The 19,875-nt window shown below is 41.7% G+C and overlaps 1 protein-coding gene across 2 annotated transcripts in view; it reads left to right on the top strand.

Annotated features, from left to right (window-relative positions):
• Nucleotides 1-19,875, top strand: part of fbn1 (fibrillin 1) — a 63,857-nt gene that overhangs the window by 23,957 nt on the left and 20,025 nt on the right. For both annotated transcript variants that reach the window (XM_005746852.1, XM_005746853.1), the window contains 22 exons: nucleotides 1,617-1,769; nucleotides 2,261-2,314; nucleotides 2,450-2,575; nucleotides 2,661-2,786; nucleotides 2,875-2,994; nucleotides 3,335-3,472; nucleotides 3,579-3,629; nucleotides 3,727-3,852; nucleotides 3,941-4,168; nucleotides 4,263-4,388; nucleotides 5,731-5,859; nucleotides 6,890-7,015; nucleotides 7,280-7,405; nucleotides 7,496-7,618; nucleotides 8,158-8,283; nucleotides 8,851-8,976; nucleotides 14,192-14,314; nucleotides 14,534-14,656; nucleotides 14,759-14,884; nucleotides 17,407-17,529; nucleotides 17,732-17,854; nucleotides 17,979-18,146. In XM_005746852.1, coding sequence (XP_005746909.1) covers nucleotides 1,617-1,769; nucleotides 2,261-2,314; nucleotides 2,450-2,575; nucleotides 2,661-2,786; nucleotides 2,875-2,994; nucleotides 3,335-3,472; nucleotides 3,579-3,629; nucleotides 3,727-3,852; nucleotides 3,941-4,168; nucleotides 4,263-4,388; nucleotides 5,731-5,859; nucleotides 6,890-7,015; nucleotides 7,280-7,405; nucleotides 7,496-7,618; nucleotides 8,158-8,283; nucleotides 8,851-8,976; nucleotides 14,192-14,314; nucleotides 14,534-14,656; nucleotides 14,759-14,884; nucleotides 17,407-17,529; nucleotides 17,732-17,854; nucleotides 17,979-18,146 — 2,790 coding nt within the window. The remainder of the gene's footprint in view (nucleotides 1-1,616; nucleotides 1,770-2,260; nucleotides 2,315-2,449; nucleotides 2,576-2,660; nucleotides 2,787-2,874; nucleotides 2,995-3,334; nucleotides 3,473-3,578; nucleotides 3,630-3,726; nucleotides 3,853-3,940; nucleotides 4,169-4,262; nucleotides 4,389-5,730; nucleotides 5,860-6,889; nucleotides 7,016-7,279; nucleotides 7,406-7,495; nucleotides 7,619-8,157; nucleotides 8,284-8,850; nucleotides 8,977-14,191; nucleotides 14,315-14,533; nucleotides 14,657-14,758; nucleotides 14,885-17,406; nucleotides 17,530-17,731; nucleotides 17,855-17,978; nucleotides 18,147-19,875) is intronic.

The raw sequence follows: 19,875 nt of genomic DNA on the forward strand, positions 1-19,875 counted from the left end.
CATACCGGTACCCCTTCCTCAATAATGACTTCTTGACAGCCACCTTTTCACTGAAGTTGTTTCTGAGGAAAGTTCATTCACTTCCTCAAGTTTCTAAGAACATCTGCACAGCATACCAAGATATGAAAAGTGCTTGGCTATATATGGAAATCACCTTGTTGGTGAAGAATAACAGTTTTATACCCATTAAACTTTACTATCTTTCACTTTTTTTGTAGATTGTATATTTGATAGACTGCTAGTAACAAGGTGCATAAAGATACACTTTAAAATTGTCTCTTTGCTAAGTTGTCTGTTATGTGTAGACTCAACACTGGTTCAACCCTTGAGGTGCATTTTTTATTTCGTATGTGCCTTTTCACTCGCTGGGCCCACGTCCTGGAGCTGCGGTTTGTTTCGAAGGGGACTGGCGGCGGCTCCCGGGCCTGGCTGATCCCCATGTACTACATAGAGGTGAAGAAGTGAAAGAATCGAAAAGGGGAGGGAGGCTGGGGCACGAAAACCTTGTCGAACTGGGGGATCATATACAGATAAGAATCGGAAGGAGCGTGTTTGGAGGTCCCACTCCTGAAATTCAGATACTTTATCTCCAAACCAAACAGAAAAGAAAACAACACATAAACAGGAGTGTAGAGTGAAAAAGAAGCCAATGTTCAAAGAAATCTCTGTAAGACCTCCATTAAGACTGGACAACTACTGCTCAAGAACACTTTAAAAAAAATACAAGAAATCTGGCTCTTTGTAAGAAAAATATGAAAAATGATGGTTGGCTCCAGACTTTGTACTGCACAAGTCCAAGAACAGAAAACATGTCTGAAACTGTTTAGAGCACACTGAAAATTTGCTTTTGATTACTTGTACATACCATGATGTCAATATTTGAAAATTTGTTCATATTTAATAGGAACAACCAGCACATTAAGAAAGAAATAAGTAAAAGAACTTTAAGTGCTTTGGCGAAGACTTCAGTACATGTGACCGTTTTAACCAACAAAGGACAAGCCGGTGATGAAAGCGTTTGTTCCACTTTTCGAAGCACCTGAAAGCACAGACTGAACATACTTGTAAGATGGGTTAATCCCACAACTGTCTACAGATGTTTACCAGCAAGCGTACATATTTTTTCCCATTCTGTGCTAAAATTCAGCAAAGATGAACGTGATAAAGCAGAGTATTCACGTCATATTAACCTTTACCATCAACCTGTGCTGTTCCTGCACATTTACTGCAGTTACTGAGCACATGTTGATCAGTACTCAAAGAACTTTCTGTCTCTCCTTCTGCTCCGGTCCCACGGAGGAGCCCTTTGAAAGATTTGTTTTGCATTTTCATAAATGATATCTCTTTGTGTGAGAAATGTCGAAACGCTGTTGTTTGGTCTATGTGAACATTTGTCAGAATGATATCAGTGCGAGAGAATTCCTCAAATCCCTGGATATTGTGAAAAGAGAACAACCATTTGTTTTGCCAGTGTTGTTGTTTATTGGAGCTGCGGCCTCTTTCCTCCTTTTCTCTCGCTCTCTCTCTTTTGCTTGGTCTTCGGTCTCTTTCGAGATCTCTTTCCTCATCTCGGTTTCTCACACACATGCTGTCTGTCTTATTTTTGTTTCAAACAGACACGCACATGCGCAGTACGTGTTACGGCGGCTACAAGCGAGGGCAGTGTGTTAAGCCTCTCTTTGGGGCTGTGACCAAGTCGGAGTGCTGCTGTGCCAGCACAGAATACGCCTACGGAGAGCCCTGCCAACCGTGCCCACCACGAAGCTCTGGTACGGCTATTCAAATTACACATATAGAACCACCTCCTGCTGCTTGACAGATGCAAAAGCAGACAGGCACAGTTTGCGCAAAATTCGAAACACACCCGTTGATGTGAGGATGACCAAACGAAACACTGCATCTCCTCTGCATGCCAGCTTAGATTTCACAAAAATATGAAGTTAAGTTGTTTGACGGTGATTCCCGCAGTTTGGAAACACTGACAGCCACCAAACACACACACACAAACCCATGTCCACAACCACACACACACACACATAATCCAGTCACTTCTCATTAGTTGTGCCAATTAAGGTTTCGGTATCAAAAGATGCCAGAGCTGCACCACATTAAGAGCCTGTTTTGTACACATCTAGGCTAAATGAGAAAGCGTGTAAATGGATAATGACATGGTATTAAATGGCTTTTGGCAAATGTGATATTACTTCTGTTGCTGTTGTTGCTGCTTTTTTCAAGCAAATTGTGGTGTGTGTGTTTGTAGCCGAGTTCCTGGCTCTGTGCCCCACTGGCATCGGAACGACCGGCGATGGACGAGGTAATGTAATACATAAGCTCAAACCACTGACAACCTTGAAACCAAGTGGTGCTGCGCATATTTAAGAGGGTTTTTTTTTCGAGTTTGTTGGTTTTTTTTCCTGCAGATATGTTCAGCGGTTTATTGTTTTTGCAGATATTAATGAGTGTGCCCTCGACCCTGACATCTGTCAGAACGGAGTATGTGAGAACATGCTGAGGACGTACAAATGCACCTGCAATGAAGGTTTTGAAGTAGACCTGACAGGGAAAAGCTGTGTTGGTGGGTGGACTGTTCTGTAATGTCCTTGTCTACAGCTTTGATCTCAAAAGCCAGTGTCGTCACGCGTCCCTGTCTGTGATTTCAGATATCGATGAGTGCCTGATGAACCGGCTGCTCTGTGAAAATGGTCAGTGCCGGAACACGCCGGGGAGTTTCTCCTGCCAGTGTTCGACGGGATTTCGCTTTGATCCCGAGACAGACGTCTGCGAGGGTCAGAGACCCCTTCATTCCCTTGTGCGGCGCAGTGTAGCTGCATCTGCCGTGTCTCAGATTTGTTGTCTCATTTTTGTGTCCCACAGATGTCAATGAGTGTGAGTCTAGCCCTTGTATAAATGGGGACTGTGTGAACAGCCAAGGGTCCTTTGTGTGCTTGTGTTCAGCGGGTAGCTCCCTGGACAGCACCGGGCTGGAGTGCATAGGTAAGTATTATACCAATACATTACCAATAGATTTTTTGTGTATTTGAAAAAAAAGTTTAAAAAAAGGTACACTGTAGTATGGATTGATTCAGTCCTACCAATTATAATTAGATCATTATAGATGAAAAATGAAAATTTGCTTCACTTTTGCTGAACCCTAACCCGATGCATCGCCCCTAAATTAGTGCTACGCCAGTGCTTGCAAGCCAATCAGCACATCAGGAGATTAATTGAATGTAAACGATATTATGCACTGTGTCATACTGTATATAAAGCCAAATCCAAGTTACTTCATGTAAACTGATTATCTAGTAACTCTGAGGTCTGTTTGATAAACCAGAGACTATTAAGAGCACTTGCTGGCTGAAGATGATCAATGATCGGTGTGAGGTCAACATCAACGGGGCCACACTGAAATCCCACTGCTGTGCCACACTGGGAGAAGCCTGGAACAGCCCCTGTGCCAAATGTGAAAAAGGTGGACAATCGCTGATTTTTTTAGATATGAGTTTATGTTATATAGTTTTTATTTTAACCGATGACTTCATTGATTTGGACCGTGTTATGTGCCCTTCTTTGTTTAGATCCAATCTGCAGTAGAGGCTTTGCTAGAGTCAAAGGAAACGTCTGTGAGGGTAAGTGCTGCTTTGATGCTGGGTTCTAGAAAATCAGAATTCCACTCTTATTCCTGTAATGTTCAGATTGATGCTTTTTTTCTCTGCTTACCTTCAGATGTGGATGAGTGTCAGGTATTTCCTGGAGTGTGCATCAATGGCAAATGCGTCAACACACCGGGCTCCTTTTTCTGCCAGTGTCCACCAGGAATGACTGTTGACATGAGTGGCAGGATGTGCATCGGTAGTAGCTGTCCTTTATACTTGTGCAATCTATAGCGCGTCATAGTCTTATATCAAATACATGTTAAATGTGTGTTTGTGACATCCAGACCTGCGCACGGAGCAGTGCTACCTCACTCATGAGGATGAGCGCTGCGGGACTCCTATCCCGGGGCGGCACCGTGTAGATGCCTGCTGCTGCTCAGTGGGTGTGGCCTGGGGCCCTGAATGCGATGAATGCCCGGAAAAAGGCACTCCGGAATTTAACCAGCTCTGTCCTCGGGGCCGAGGCTTCTCGCACAGGGGTGACTTCATTAACGGCAGGCCCTTCCTTAAAGGTGTGGCACTGTTCACAAATAGCAAAGACTGCTATTGGTTGTTGCATCAACTACCTCTCACCTGTGTCTTTAATCTCTCTGTTCTGCACCTCAGATATAAACGAATGCAGGATGATAAGCACGCTGTGCTCCAATGGAAGGTGCAGAAACACTATTGGTAGCTTTCGTTGTCGCTGTGATAACGGCTATGCTCTGGACTCTGATGAGAGGAATTGTACTGGTGAGTAGAACTGAAGCTGATTGGTCATATCATTTGGTTAAGGCATGAAAGCAAATATTTTTTGATTCTTAATTTATTGTTATTGTAGTTTATACAGGGTGGGCCATTTATTGTTTTTCTTGTGACATTACCAATAAGTCTGATGTGTCACATGGCCCTCTTCCTATTGAGAAAACAAAAGTTGTATCCAAGATGGCCGACTTCTAAATGGCCCCCATGGTCACCACCCATCTTGAGGAGTTTGCCCCCTCACATATACTAATGTGCCACAAACAGGACTTTAATATCACCAACCATTCCCATGTTATTACGGTGTATCCATATAAATGGCCCATCCTGTAGTTTAGGTCCATTAAAGCAGCTTATTTATGTGATATTCAACCTCTGATTCAACCTCTATATTTAAACAGCGAGCGTCTGTAGGGCATTTGCTTATTTAAGCGTTCTGCTTTCTTCTGATTGGCTGCCCCTCAGCTGGCTTCCACAAACAATACGCATTACTTAGGAGCAACATCTCCTCCTCATTGTAAAATAAACTCTTAGATAGTTTCTTAATGGATTACTTGATGGGCTCTGGTCACACACTGATCAGCATGTTTCAGTATTTCTCACATATATGAAAGAATGATTTACTGAACATTTTTGACAGCTAATCTGTAATAAAAATAATCTTTAGCTACAATTAAAATTCTATTTTTGACTGGAGTATGTCAGCTGCTCCATTATGTCTCTGCAAGTCTAACCATCCTTCATCAGTTCCGCTTTCTCTGAATCCCTCTGCCAGCACTAATTACAACAAAGTGTTGCAAAGACATTGCCTCCATTCATCTCATTCAGTCTAATGGGAGTCTGGCTAGCTTTGGGGACTTGTTGGAGCCGGTCCTTGCAGTCTGGTTAGCTACATTGCAACACTGTGCACACATCACTTTAGGTTTAAATGCCTTTAAGTTCTATTTCGTTATTCTGAAATAATTTATAGGCCCAGACTGACTAAATGATATCTGGGACCCTTTAACCCCATATGAGGGAAATCCCAGCCCAAATGGTTTGAGTTAAGTGTTTCAAAATGTGGATTCAAGTCAAAAGGGATCAGACCTTTAGCTTTCATTGGCCCTTTAATCTTATTGTATACTTTGACTTTCATGTAGTCGACTATTTTTAAGCGTTCTGTGCTTTGATATGTTAATTTGCCCTCCGCTTAAAATAAATTCTCTATTTTATTTATTTTTTACTTATGTTACAATAAATAAATACATTAAATATGCTCTCTTTACTCGTGAATGTTAGTGCAGTTTTATGGATAATATCTAACTTGCTGCATTGTTCTGTTCCTTTCTTATAGACATCGATGAGTGCCGCATCTCACCGGACCTGTGCGGACCGGGCACCTGCATGAACACGCCTGGAGATTTTGAGTGCGAGTGCTTTGAAGGATACGAGAGTGGCTTCATGATGATGAAAAACTGCATGGGTGAGCACTGAATCCCCACACAGCAGTACCTGAGGATTCAGACTATGCATACCCCCTCATCTTCATATGATCCGGTTCAGTAATATGCAGAGACGACAGCATGCTTTCATGTGAAATCATTTCATCTGGCAGGACATAACTGAGTAATTTGATGTCCTTAACAGCTCTCTCATATACCCTGTTAAAGGGACAATGTCTGAGTGGAGCACAGCCAGGTTGAAAAGTATAGTCACGGCCTGCCACCTCCTTCACGTTCCCCCCATGGGTCATAATCTCTGGATGAGGTGCCTAGGCTTGTATGCCAGACCAGAACCTCACTGTTGAAGAAGATGATGTAATCGAAATGAAATGAAAGTTTCGTTCACTTAATTTCAGTCCCCGCGGGGTGTTGAAAGCATCTAGTCTGGGCAGCCCAATGTGGTCACAACTGCTTGACAAAGCTAGTCCATAATAGCTCTTTATTACATGCTATACTTGACCTGCACGCGAAGGACCCGCACACAATCAGCTGCCCAACCAAAATGAATTTTATTTGAAGCTTCAAGTTCTAATACTCTAGTGAAAAAATGGTCTATTTCTGTTCTGGTCTGCCTTTTGATGCCGTTTGATTAAATATCTTGGAAAAGTCATACAAACAAAATGGTGAGAGTCAATAATTTTGTCGGTGAAGAGCCGTAATTAGCCAGAAATTGGCAAAGCAAAATTTACTGCTGTGGCAAAAAAGCAGCTGGAAGTGGAAATAATGTGGGCAGAACTACAATCATAAACTGGTGGTACTGAATGGGTTTGCAGGCTGACTGAAATAACGTAATCATGCCGTTATATTGACTGAGATATAACAAGTACTATGTGACTGCCAGTCCCACGGTCTTTGTTAAAATGGAAACAGAACTTCTGAAGTTGTCAGTCCGGTGGGTTTCTATGGTGAAGCAAACACGTGCACAGACTAATGTTGCCTCGATTGCCGATGGCTAGCGCTGAATGGCTGTACTTGCATAATCGTGTCTACTGTGTGTTCTGCCATCCCCAGACATCGATGAGTGTGAGAGAAACCCTCTGTTGTGTCGAGGAGGTGAGTGCATGAACACAGAGGGCAGCTTCCAGTGCGCGTGTCCGGAGGGACACGAGGTCGCCCCCGATGGATCGGCCTGTTTAGGTGAGTGTTGAGAGAGAAGAGAGTCTCTTCCTCTTTCCTGTTTTTCTCCCTTCATTGATTACTGCACATTAGGCCCTTTCTACTGTATTTTCTTTGAAACCTTGGATTGACTTGGATCATGCTGTGTGTGGGCTCATTAGAGAGCGTTTGTGTCCTTAGATAGATGGGCAGACATGAACTCTGGGCCAATGTGCTCTCCTATATGCTGACATTCTTGCAGTCGTTGAGAAATGAACTAATATGATGTTTTTTTTGTCTTTACAGACATCAATGAATGTGAGTTGAGCGACAGGCTGTGCAAGCATGGTCAGTGCGTGAATATGATCGGCCGGTACCAGTGTTCCTGCGACACAGGATACAAATCTACTGAGAACAGACTGGAGTGCGTCGGTATGTTCTGACTGTCACGTGACTGTGTTTTAAAGAATAGATTTTATTTCGATTTTTGCCAACAGTATGTGTGTTTTGTCTGCCGCTTAGACATTGACGAGTGTACCATTGAGAACGGTGGCTGTGAGACTTTCTGCACCAACTCAGAGGGGAGCTATGAATGTAGCTGCCAATCTGGGTACGCCCTGATGCCCGATCTAAGAAGCTGTACTGGTGAGTAGCTGCGTTACCTGTCTGTCGTTGTCTTACAGTTGGCACTTTTTGTACACTGCATGGAAAATGTAAAGAAAATACCCTCAATTTTTGTGTTTACATCAAAAAGCCTGCATGTACAATACAAAGACGTGGCTGTGACTTGGCTGGCACATGTTTAAAGAAAGCTCACACTGAGCCGGGTTATGGTGCCAGAATTTTTTTTGGAGAATGAGTGCAGGTTTCAGGCGCTGCTTATAGACTCACTCCTGTGATGCTTATTCCTTTAATTAACAGAGACGGATTTACAGACAGAGATCCAGGCAATAGAGGGGTTAATTGGAGAGAACTGTTCAGTTTCTTGCAGAAGTGCTGTCCTGAATTGAACTTGCTTATTCATGAGAGACAAAGTAAATTCAGTCCTGACTTCCTCTTTGAAGCTGATGTGTGCTTTCCCCTCATTGTTTGCATACTTAGCTTTAAAATATGTTTTTTTTTCTTTCCCTCTTGTCCCTCTCTTTTTCTATTCCTATTTCCTTTCTGCTTTCTCCAATCTGCAGATATCGATGAGTGTGAAGAAAGCCCAGACATCTGTGACGGGGGCCAGTGTACAAACACACCAGGGACTTATCAGTGTCTGTGCTTTGATGGCTTCATGTCATCCGAGGATATGAAGACCTGCCTGGGTAACGGACGTTCTTTTTATAGCCCAAATAAAACACTGCAATTGTAGCTCTGCGCTTATTAGATCCAGGGGATTCTCGCATTTACTGAAACTACATAATGAGCATCTTCAGGGTTATCCAAGATATGAGTCATGAGAATAAGTCTTAAATGACTCAGATCAATGAGTCTGTGTATGAGAGAAAGGGGCAAGTGCTGTTGTTGATTTATAAAATAGTGAACATTGTGTTAGCCGGAGGAATGTGTGACATTTAGACGTCTGGTTCCACTGAGTGAGAAAACAAAGAACCGACTTCTAAATGGATCTGCACAAGCTGACTGTTATTGCTGTATTTATTTAAAGTAAATGTTTTAAAGCCTCAGTGTAGCTCATGATGTAATTTTTTGTGCTTTCCTAACACCCATGTTATAGCTTATTTAAAACCATTTTTTTTGGCTGGCTAAACATACAAAAGCGAATTCATCTCTATTAACTGCCATTAACCTTTCCTTTATTGTATTCATTTTAAGCAAGTTCTTGATTTTTATTTTTTAAAATGGCATCGCTCTGTTCTTACCTCACCTCATAGATGTGGATGAGTGCGAGTTAAACCCGAACATCTGTCTGAGCGGGAACTGCGAGAACACCAAGGGATCCTTCATTTGTCACTGCGACCTGGGCTACTCTGTACGCAAGGGAACCACAGGCTGCACAGGTGAGTGAAACAAGCACACACAAGCATACAAACCCACCAAACCAAAATGCTCTAACTGTGGGGGAAAATGAACAGAAGTGAAAGAACGGTGAGTCAGTCGGAGCCGGCTACTAATTAATCAGTGTGGAAAGAGTGTGAGTGTGTGTGAGAGACGTTGTTTAACAGCAGCAGTGAAAACAAGTTGAAGAGAGGTCAGAAATGAGAAGACCCGAGGAGAATGCCTGTCTAACCCGAAGCAGCTCTAACATTACTCATCACCATTCGAAAGCTGCTGTCTGAGTTGATAAGAAACACGCTCACACATACACACACACACACTCACGTGTGCAGACAAACATGCAGCATCGTTAACAGCAGCAGGAGCAGTGAGGTCACCGTCTTCCATCTAATGCATGCATCATTTTGCACCTTTGTTTATTCTTTTGTTGCTCTTTCATTAGGGTCAGTTAAACATTACGTGATGGTTGGAAGAGTTTGGCAGCGCGTAATCACCTGTAACGTCTCCAGAACACATAAATACAATGTCTGTCCATCCGCTAGAGTCTTTTGCTAGTTTGGACTCGCCTCTCGTCTAGAAAAAATTAAGTCTTGATTTATGAGGCTACTTAAAAAGTGTGCGGTCGAAGGCTAGTTGTGACTTTGGGCCGTGATTTCTTTTAATCTAACACACTCAGCAGCAGCAGCAGCAGTGCATTTTCTTCAGACGCAAATAAACAGGTTTTTCTGAACTGTTACACCTCCACCTTCTCCACACACACACACACACACACACACACACACACACACACACACACACACACACACTTGCAAACACATAACTCCTGCTCATTCTAATCCCATTTAAATGTTCTGATTCACAGCTTTGGAATTTCAGCCCCAGACCAGGGAATCGAGATGCTAATTCCTCTCGGACAGGCATGATTTCTTCTTATACACAAGAAACAAAACCTGCTACTCTTTCTTTTGGAAAAAGGTCTCCACTAAATAAAAGAATTCGGACAATGAAATTCACAAAAAATTGGTTGCTATTGTTCAGCTGCCTCATGCGACCTTGTTGGCATGCAGGGACTAAACCTTCTTGTGCGTGTGTGTGTCTGTGTGTGCGAGTGTTAATGAGTGAGCGGTGCTCTTAAGCCCAGATATGATCCAGCTGTTTATGTGGCTCCCACAAGAATTATTTCTGTTTTTATTCCACAACATTGAGAACTCAGGGGCAGGGTGTGAGTATCTGGAGCGTACACTCAAGCACTTTTGCATCTCTACATGTGTATTGGAAAGTTGGGGCCTGGGTGGAGATGTATTGGTAGAGTTTACAAGCATGGAAGCATCTTAAAGGGGTGATCATTATCAGAATTTATGGTCTGTTGTCTTTATCGTCTCTCAGCTAAATGACAAAACAATGAAACAATTCTTGCTTTAACAATGTGTTGAAGCAAGACCATGCAACTTTGACAATAACAAGTTACACTATCTGTCATTTGAAAGTGAGAACTTAGATTCCAAAGAGTCAGTTGGTCAGTTTTTACTACTGCAGCCGAAAGGTCAGATTGGCTATATTTTAATTCCCAATCTAATCGTGTTATTAACCATATATGGTATGACCAGCAGCTTTCGCTGGCTAGTGCTTATTGTTATCAAACTTAACATGAATATGACTTTAAACATGGGCTGCATGCTAGCAAGATGGATGCAGCCACAATTTCAGTTTGTGCTGTTTTCAGTTTGAGTGATAAAGGTTAGATTGGTACTTAGTGCTTTTCTTATTTAACTGAGCACTCAAAATGCTTTTTACTACAAGCCTCATTCACTCAGTCACACACTATTCAATTCAATTTTATTTATACAGCGCCAAATCAGAACAACAGTCGCCTCAAGGAGCTTTATATTGTAAGGTAGACCCTACAATAATACATACAGAGAAAAATCCAACAATCATACGGCCTCCTATGAACAAGCACTTTGGCGACAGTGGGAAGGAAAAACTCCCTTTTAACAGGAAGGAAGCTCTGGGAGAACCAGGCTCAGGGAGGGGCGGGGCCATCTAATTCAACCAGTTGGGTTGAGAGAAGGAAGACAGGAAAAAAGACATGCTGTGGAAGAGAGACAGAGATTAATAACACATATTCATACAAACACTTTTTTCTATATAATCACCTTCTCTTAACAGTCACACACACTCATGCTCATGGATGAGGCAAATCGAGGTTCAGTAACTTGCTCAAGGAAACTTCAGCACACAGCCTGGAGTAGGCGCAACTAGTCTTCCAGTTGGTACCTCCTGAACCACAGCCACCCCAGGAGCTCCTATGGTTTATGGTTCAAATAGATTTAGAAATTGGGTATAAAATAAATAAGGTGTATCAACTTGAAAAGATGAGAGTATCTCATAGACAGTATCAAAGATGGATTTAACTCCTGTGATTTCATTTATTGGTTTCTGAAGTCGTGTTCTGAAGCCTTGAGAGAAGTATTTCTGCTGTCACTATCTTGGTGAGCAGTAATTAAAAAAAACAAAAAAAAATAAAAGGAAGTTATTGAGAAGTTATTAGGAGTTTCTTTCCACAGGTAATCCTACATTTTAGGAAAATAATCTTTTATTCATTTTTTTTAGTCAAAATCAGTGAGTCCATAATCTCAAGTCTTTAAAGAGGTCAAGATGGAACATTGTTTTCCCTTTAGGACTGGAAATGTTTCTTTTTTCCCCTCAACCACAGGTATCATCGACTCCTTCAGATAGAGTGAAGGCACTTCCACATTGGCTTCATTTTCCAACCTGGAAGCTATTTCCATGTTTTGTACAATGACTAAAACTCTGGTTTCGCTTTATGTTTTGGCTTCTTCTGCTCCTGTGCCAGTGTTGATGTGGAGGTTTTTACCCTTCAGCTGTAAAAGGCTCATTGGGAGTTGTCGTCACCCTGCTGGGCGGCTGGCCAACATGAACACCCAAGTTTGTGAATGCAGTACCTTGAGAACGAATGTTACCGCTGGGGTTTCTTTAGATTTATGTGCTTTTGAATGTATAAATGATGGGTTTGGGGTCTAAAAAAGGGAAAATAAGAGTAGAGCTGCATTCTTTTTAATGACCAGCAGGGGCAGACTCTCCTAGTTGCAAAAAAGCTTCTGATTGCATAGAAATCTATGAGAAAAAACACCCCCCCGATCATGTGCTCTTTGACTTGGGTAAACACTTTCCCAAAAACGTTATGGGCTCATAACCAATACGATGTAACAGTGGCTCTGTCTTTTGTACTGTGTATGGTCTGACGCAGCTTCAAACAGCCGATGATGGATGGCACTTTTGGCACTGGCACTTCCAGTGTGTGAATATGTGTGTGAATGGTTGAATGACTGGTTGTGTAAAGCGCTTTGGGGTCCTTAGGGACTAGTAAAGCGCTATACAAATACAGGCCATTTACCATTTACCATTTACCATTCTGCTTTGGCATCATTATTCCACGCTGGCTTTAGTTTAGTTTTAGTTTTTCACGACTCTTATTTTTAACATGATAATATTTGTCTTTGTAAATGATTCCCTTGTACTCTTGCTTTGATTGTTTGACTAGTAGATCATGGTGATTAAAACAGTAAAAAGGCTTCAAAAACATGTTAGTGGTGGTACATAAAGTAGAGGCAGATCCTTCAAATGCAGTATTAAGTATTAAGAGAATGCGGCACGTTAATATGGCAAATACATAAATGGTAAATGCTTGACAGTTGTCAAAACATGTTGGAATAAAACGAGACAAGAGGACACTCAGATAAACTGGCAGTCAGGCATGCAAACACACTAACAGCCAGCTAAGCAGCCATGTATAGGCAAATGTGTAATTCGCAACTTTTTTTCATCTGTCAAACACTGTCCTAGTTCATTCAGCCCTCTTTTTTGACCGATGACACGCTTCTCACATGCAGCAATCTTTGTTTGCATTGTGTGTGTGTGTGTGTGTGTGTGTGTGTGTGTGTGTGTGTGTGTGTGTGTGTGTGTGTGTGCGTGTGTTTGTGTTCTTTCTTTCATCAAAGGCTTGGAGGAGCTGATCATTAGTTTTGCCTGTAATCCAGGGAGATTCGTTTGCCGCAAGCCCTCATATTAACCTTGTAATCAAATGTAATGAAAATATGCCATACCCTGTCCTTAGGAAGACTGTAAACCAGCAGCGCTAATCTCTAATTGACTGTGTCTTGAATTACTACCCTCACAAAGACAGACACACGCAGAGAGGAGTGTGTCTCATTCCCTGATAGGTCGTAAAAAATTGAGTTCTCAGCATGGTTTCCCTTGAAGTACATGAAGGGAACGTGAACTAACTAACTTGCACGCTCTTGCTATTAAAGCTCCACCTCTAGCTCAGGCCTCAGTCTTTGAGTGAGGCTACAGCCACACTCAAAGAGATCCTTATTGGTTCCACCCCACAGGATTTAATCAACTTTATGCGCAGGGCAGATTTTAATAATATTCACTAATTGCTCCCATTAATTTTTATTGCTCATTTATTAGAATCTTGAGTGGCAAACAGTAGGTCTGTACATTCAGAGAATAGATTACCCCGAATATTTCATTGGTTGGGAGATATTATTGTCATGGTTTTGCTGTGAAGGAATGTTTATTTGTAGAGTTGGCACATCACACTTTTACCACATCACATTTAAAGAAATTATGTTTTGGAAAGATTAAATTTCCACACTTGACATCTGGGGCGGTGAGAAACCCAAACACGAACATTAAAGGGGGGGCGGGGGTCGTAATGTGCTGTTCCAGAAGCTTCACATTAGAGGTGCAAAGTCTGTGGGTAAAAGGAGGTATCTTTGCCTAAAATAACCTGCGAGGACTAGTTCAGACGGTGCAGACAGAACAAGGCCTCAGCGTTAGGCCTTCGTTCCACCTCTTAGCCGTTTTACAGCTCTCAGGACACACTTGAATGACGAAAATCCAGAGACCTGCTGCGCTCATTAAACCTTTGTAGCAAGGCCATTAGTATCAGAGATCATGAGAATGCCTCGTTGCCTTGTTGCCTTGTGCTCTGAAATACAGAGACAGTGAGCCAGAAAGACTTAGCCCTGTCTTCTCCTGCTGCTATCTTTATACAAATCAAACCAAGCATCAACTCACTCTACAGCGCCAAGAACCCCACTGGAATGAGAAAGCAGACCTTAATCATTGGACCATCAGACCTGTGTCTATTTTTCTTTATGTTGTTTCTCGTTCTCTCTTTGTCAGATATCAATGAGTGTGAAATCGGAGCCCATAATTGCGATAGACATGCAACCTGCACCAACACAGCCGGCAGTTTCAAGTGTAGTTGTGCTCCGGGGTGGATTGGCAGTGGTCTCAAATGTACAGGTAAGGCTGATGGCCTGGAATGCGCAAGTAAATGGTAAAAATACATGAACCATCTGAAATGAATGAGCTTGTGTATGAGATGCGCAATTGCGAAAAGCAAACCTGTGCTTTTGGCTATCGTCTTTACTTTGATATTGATTTAATACTACAAGGCTTATCCTCAATATTTGGATGAATTCAGTTACGTTTGCAGGAATGTAATCGTTTGTTGTGTTTCAGACCTGGATGAATGCTCAAATGGGACACATATGTGCAGCAACAATGCTGACTGTCTCAACACCATGGGCTCTTATCGATGCGTGTGCAAGGATGGATTCTCTGGAGATGGATTCTCTTGCTCAGGTCACACATACAAAATCAGTTTCTTAATCCACACTTCAGCCCTTTAAAAGATCCACGGATGTATTTTGTGCTTACTGACTCTGTGTGGGTGTGTGACTGCAGATAGCGATGAGTGCGCAGAGAACGGCAACCTGTGTGAAAACGGCCACTGTCTGAATCTGCCAGGAGGCTTCCGCTGTGAATGTGACATGGGCTTCATCACCACTGCTGACGGCAAGGCCTGTGAGGGTAAGGCAATACAACACAGACTATCATAGTTCCCAGGATTTGAATGGGTGCCCGCATCCTAAATTATGTTGACAGTTTCAAAAAACGAAACCCAAAAATTGCCCGGTGCTATTTGTTTGTTTTGTTTTCCTGTTTATGGAAATAGCAGATCCAAACAGATGCTGCCTACTAATTATATGGATTTTTGGACATCAAAGAGCACAATATGCTGAGCATTAATGTGATTTAGGCTGTGAGAACATTTCGAAGGACTGACAATAACAGTGGAACTCGCCTTGATTTTCTGTTCACGTTTGCTCGATAATTTAGTGTTTCAACATCACGCTTCTGAAACTTGAAGCACACATCACAGCGTGCGAGCTCGTAACTACGAGATGTTTATCTGACTCAGGAGTGTATATCAGTTGTGCAATTGCTACAATTTGGTTAAAGGTTGTATCTAAGCTTTGTGATGGAGATAAAAATGAACTGAGTGGAAGGAATTCTTTGAAAAAACCGGTCCAAACATTATTTCCTGCTTACAGTGTAATTCCTTATAGCATAAAAAGGCTACATATTAGAATTGTAATGAAAGGCTGCTCTAAAAACAGTCTTATTCTTAAAATTAGTGCTTGAGATGCACAAGCTGCTTACACAACATACAGCTGTGGACAGAATTTTACTCATCGTAGGCATAAATTGTAATTTTGAGCTTTTGGCGATTTCTTTGAACGGTTCTTTTGCCAGGGTGGAATGATTGTACAGCGTACACCTTTAATGACCCAAGCAAGAATTAGGTGCACAATTTTCAATTTACTTTTTTGTTTTTCTAATACACACAGGGCCAAACTTATACATACAGACCCAAGACCTTATACATAGACCCCCACTAATATCTTGTTAAATGTCTCTTAGCAAGTTGCAACTTGACCAGATGCTTGTCAAAAATTGGAAGAGTTCATTTAAATTGGTTGGCACATTCTTGACTTTTAAGTGTAGTCCATATATTTCCGATAAAGAGGAGGTCAGGGCTTTGGGAAAGACATTCCAGAAGCCTAATGTCAGCCTGCTTTAGTCATTCCAAAACCAGTTTGGATTTATGTTCAAGATCATTGTTGTTTTGAAGGATACCATTGTGTCCAACTTTCAACGGTCTAGCTGTTGTAGTCCAGCTTCTTCATTATTCCACCACTTTGTGCAGCATACCAGTACCATTGCTGGCAAAACATCTCCAGAGTATGAGCATTACGCTACCACCACCATGCTTATCAGCTGTTTTCTTAGGTTTGAAAGCCTTTACTCTTCCAAACATACCTCTTACCATTATGGCCAAAAAACTTAAAGATTTTTCTCCAGAAGGCAGTGACGCTGGTGTTCCAACAGTTTCCAGTTCATGACACACTTGAGCCTGGGAAGTTCCCAGGTTGTTCTTGAAATACTAACCAATTTACAAGTTACAGAAGTGGTGACAAATCAGAATAACTTGCATACAGTTGTTTGAACTGATAATCTTAGAGTCTGCACTTGTTTAGAAATGGCTTCAAGAGACCTTCGCAACTTGTGTAAATCTGCAGTTCTCCCTTTTACATCTTCACTGAATTCCTTGCACTTTCCCATTTTTCTCAGTTTTAAATGAGCAGTGTCAAACAAATGCTTTTTATGCTGGCAACTACCGGAAACTACCGGTTGTATTAAATTACAATCACTAAACAGAAGATAATATGTCAATTTAAAAGACATGGTAGAACCTTCAGCACCACTCATATTTTTTTAAAACCCCTCTGTGGATTAGAGTAAATCCCAAAACAATTTAAACCAGTGAAACCAGTTATTGGTTTTTAAAGCCATTAAAGATGTGTGCTGTACAGTCATTTCATACTGGAAGAACAAGTTCCATGAAATCATTAAAAGTCCAAAATTACCATGACACTCATGCCAATGATGAATATAAGTCAGCTTCTGACCACAACTGTATAAATTCTGGATTCCTAACCTTCATAATATACTGACATATGATTCAGATTTGCCATATGTGGGAATCTCAACTGCAGGCTCTTTTTTAAAGATGTTTTGATTGGGATGTATTCCGCTCATTTACTCAAAGTCTGAATAAAATATTAACTTGTTTTTAAGATTTCTTGTAAGCTGCATACGAACACATTTATAACTTGTTGCAGATGAATGCTGAGTGCAGTGATAATGCACTGCAGGATTCAATTGAAAGAGCAGACTGACCTCATTGCACTGATGTGTCAAACATCCTGAAATAACCTGTCCAGTCCTGCCTCCATCAGCTCAGTCGGAGCTGGACAGTAATGACTTGTGCAGAGTGTAATGATGTGGAAGAGCACAATTTCATAACCTTGGCTACAGTTCTGATAGTGTATGTGTGCGTATGTCTGTCTGAGTATGTCTAGAGCTGTCATTCTGTAGCAGAGGTGAGTGGCCTTCACTTCCTAAAGCCCACTGCCAGTTTTCCACCGTGATCTCATGATCCACTAATCACTCACAGCTGGCTCACTCTTTATCTCTCTTTTTCACAGACATAGACGAATGTACCTTTGCTGACATCTGTGTCAACGGACAGTGCCAGAATATCCCGGGACTTTTCAGATGTAAATGTAGCATTGGTTATGAACTGGACAGAAGTGGAGGCAACTGCACAGGTAAGACTAGTCCAGCTCCCCTCCATGTTCCTGTGTTTAGGCCTCAGCAAACAGGGGAAATATATACAAGTGCAAAAGAAACGCAGCACACGTGTAAAGATAAGAGCTTTCATATTCTGTGATCCATCCAGTTGCTTTTGTATTGGCCAAAAAATTGAAAGCGATCATTTATATATAAAAAAATGTACTTTTACTTTCTCAGATATCAATGAATGTGCAGACCCGACCATCTGCATTAATGGAGTGTGCGTTAATATCCCTGGAAGCTACCATTGTAACTGCCCACCAGACTTTGAACTCAATCCCACTCGAGTGGGCTGTGTAGGTGAGACTGCAACACTAAACATATTTAAAACTGTTCTTAGCTTGTTCTTTAACTAATTTCAAAGAAAAGGCTTAACCAACATAGCTGAAAATCTGTGCCTGTTTATGTGTGCGTTTGTGTGTAGACACTCGCTCTGGTAGTTGCTTTCGAGATGTTCGTTTGCGAGGAGACGCATCTGAAAATTTGGACTGCTCCAATGAGATTGGAGTTGGCGTCTCCAAAGCGTCCTGTTGCTGCTCCATGGGCAAGGGCTGGGGAAATCCATGTGAATTATGCCCGCCTGTAAACTCAAGTGAGTCATCACATTATCCTTTGTAACCACACATTATGTACTTTTTGTTTTCAGTTCAACTGCGAGGAATGTCTACTCTAGCAAGAAATACTCATGCGTGACGCACCTCCAGGAAGCCACAGCGTCTATAGCCCAAATACAGTGCATAGTTAGCTAACCTTAGCGTCTCTTTTTGGAGCTGATATACTCAGTGGCTTGTGATAGTACATGAGAAGGTAATTTATTGCTAGCATTACTTACTTTGATAAAAATTTCCACGATTCAACATTTTTGTTCATTCCAGCTGTAGGAAAGCAACACAAACATCTGAAGAATGATGGCATGATAAAATTGGAACCATGCAGTGGGTTGCATGGGTGCATCACTCAGATATAGTACCTGCTAATTAATATATACAAATAAAATGCTAGGATTTAGGAAGACTTTATCAAGTAGGCTACATTTGTGCATAAACCAATACATGTCATTTGTCAGATAAATTGATTAAAAAGTGTTCCATGAGTCTCCAAATCCATAAGCAGAGCAAAGGTGAAACACACCTCACAGTCAAACTACAGTTATGGGATAAGGCATAAGGGATAGATTAGCTATGGATTGCAACACCATTCTTTGTACCAGGATCTTCTTCTTTCAGCTGCCCCCTTTAGGGGTCACTACAGCAGCTCATCTGCCTCCATCTCACCCTATCCCTAGCATCCTCCTTTGTTATACCAACCCTACATCCATGAAACGTCTCTGTGGTCTTCCTCTTTTCATCCTCCCTGGCAGGTTCATACTCAGCATCCTTTGTCCAGTATCTCCACTATGCCTTACTGCTCAACCTGAGCTGGTCCCTCTGATTTACCATCTTATAAAGCTTCCCTTTCATTCTTGCGGCTATCCTTCTGTCACAAATCATCCCTGACATGGTTTCCACCCTGCGTGCACTCCCTTCTTCACCTCTCTTGTGTACACATTTGTTTGGATGCCTGACCCCAGGTATTAAACTCACCTACCTTCACTACCTCTACTCTACTGCATGTTCACCTTTCCACCTTGCTTCTACTGACTCCTCTTCTCTCTTGTGCATACCTCCACCTCTCCAGGATGTAAACATTTTTATATATGCTCTTACGCTCTTAAGCTTTTGCACCCTGGCTGAAGTGGTCACTCCTGGAAATGCGATTTTTGACAGTTCCTTGTCGGCTTGACTTTTCACCCGGTATTCTTGTTGGTGGGATGGGTTGGCTTGTTAGCTGTTGGCTGTTTTGAATTGTGGTTTAAAAATTAGATTTGAATGTAGAGGAAAGAAAAAGATTTGGTGTTTATGTTTAATCAATAACCCTGTCAAATCCATCTATTTGCAGCAGGGTAAACAAAACAGACCTTAATTTCCTTAAACCAAACCTTAATTTCCTCAAATTAAGGGCATCTGTAAACTAATATGAAAAATCATATCCAAGATCAAAATATATTAATATACCAGAGTACATCAGGAGTCTTAAGGTGCAAACTAGCTGCTCTGCTTACATGCAGACTCACATGCTGGCTTCTCTTGCCATGCGATTAGTGTGTTTGCTGTAATTGCTGTTGCTGGTAAAAATGAGACAGCTTTGTGCAACTTATTTGGAAATTGCCAACAGATGTTTCAAAACATTACAGGGAATGACTCATCCTTTTCAGCTCAGGGAACTGTTTGCTTCTGTGACAAGAACAAAACCTTTTTCTTTTCGCTTTGTAATTCTGAGTA

Source organism: Pundamilia nyererei, unplaced genomic scaffold (genome assembly GCF_000239375.1).
Source record: "Pundamilia nyererei isolate P.nyererei 1_Seehausen unplaced genomic scaffold, PunNye1.0 scaffold00184, whole genome shotgun sequence".
NCBI lineage: Eukaryota > Metazoa > Chordata > Actinopteri > Cichliformes > Cichlidae > Pundamilia > Pundamilia nyererei.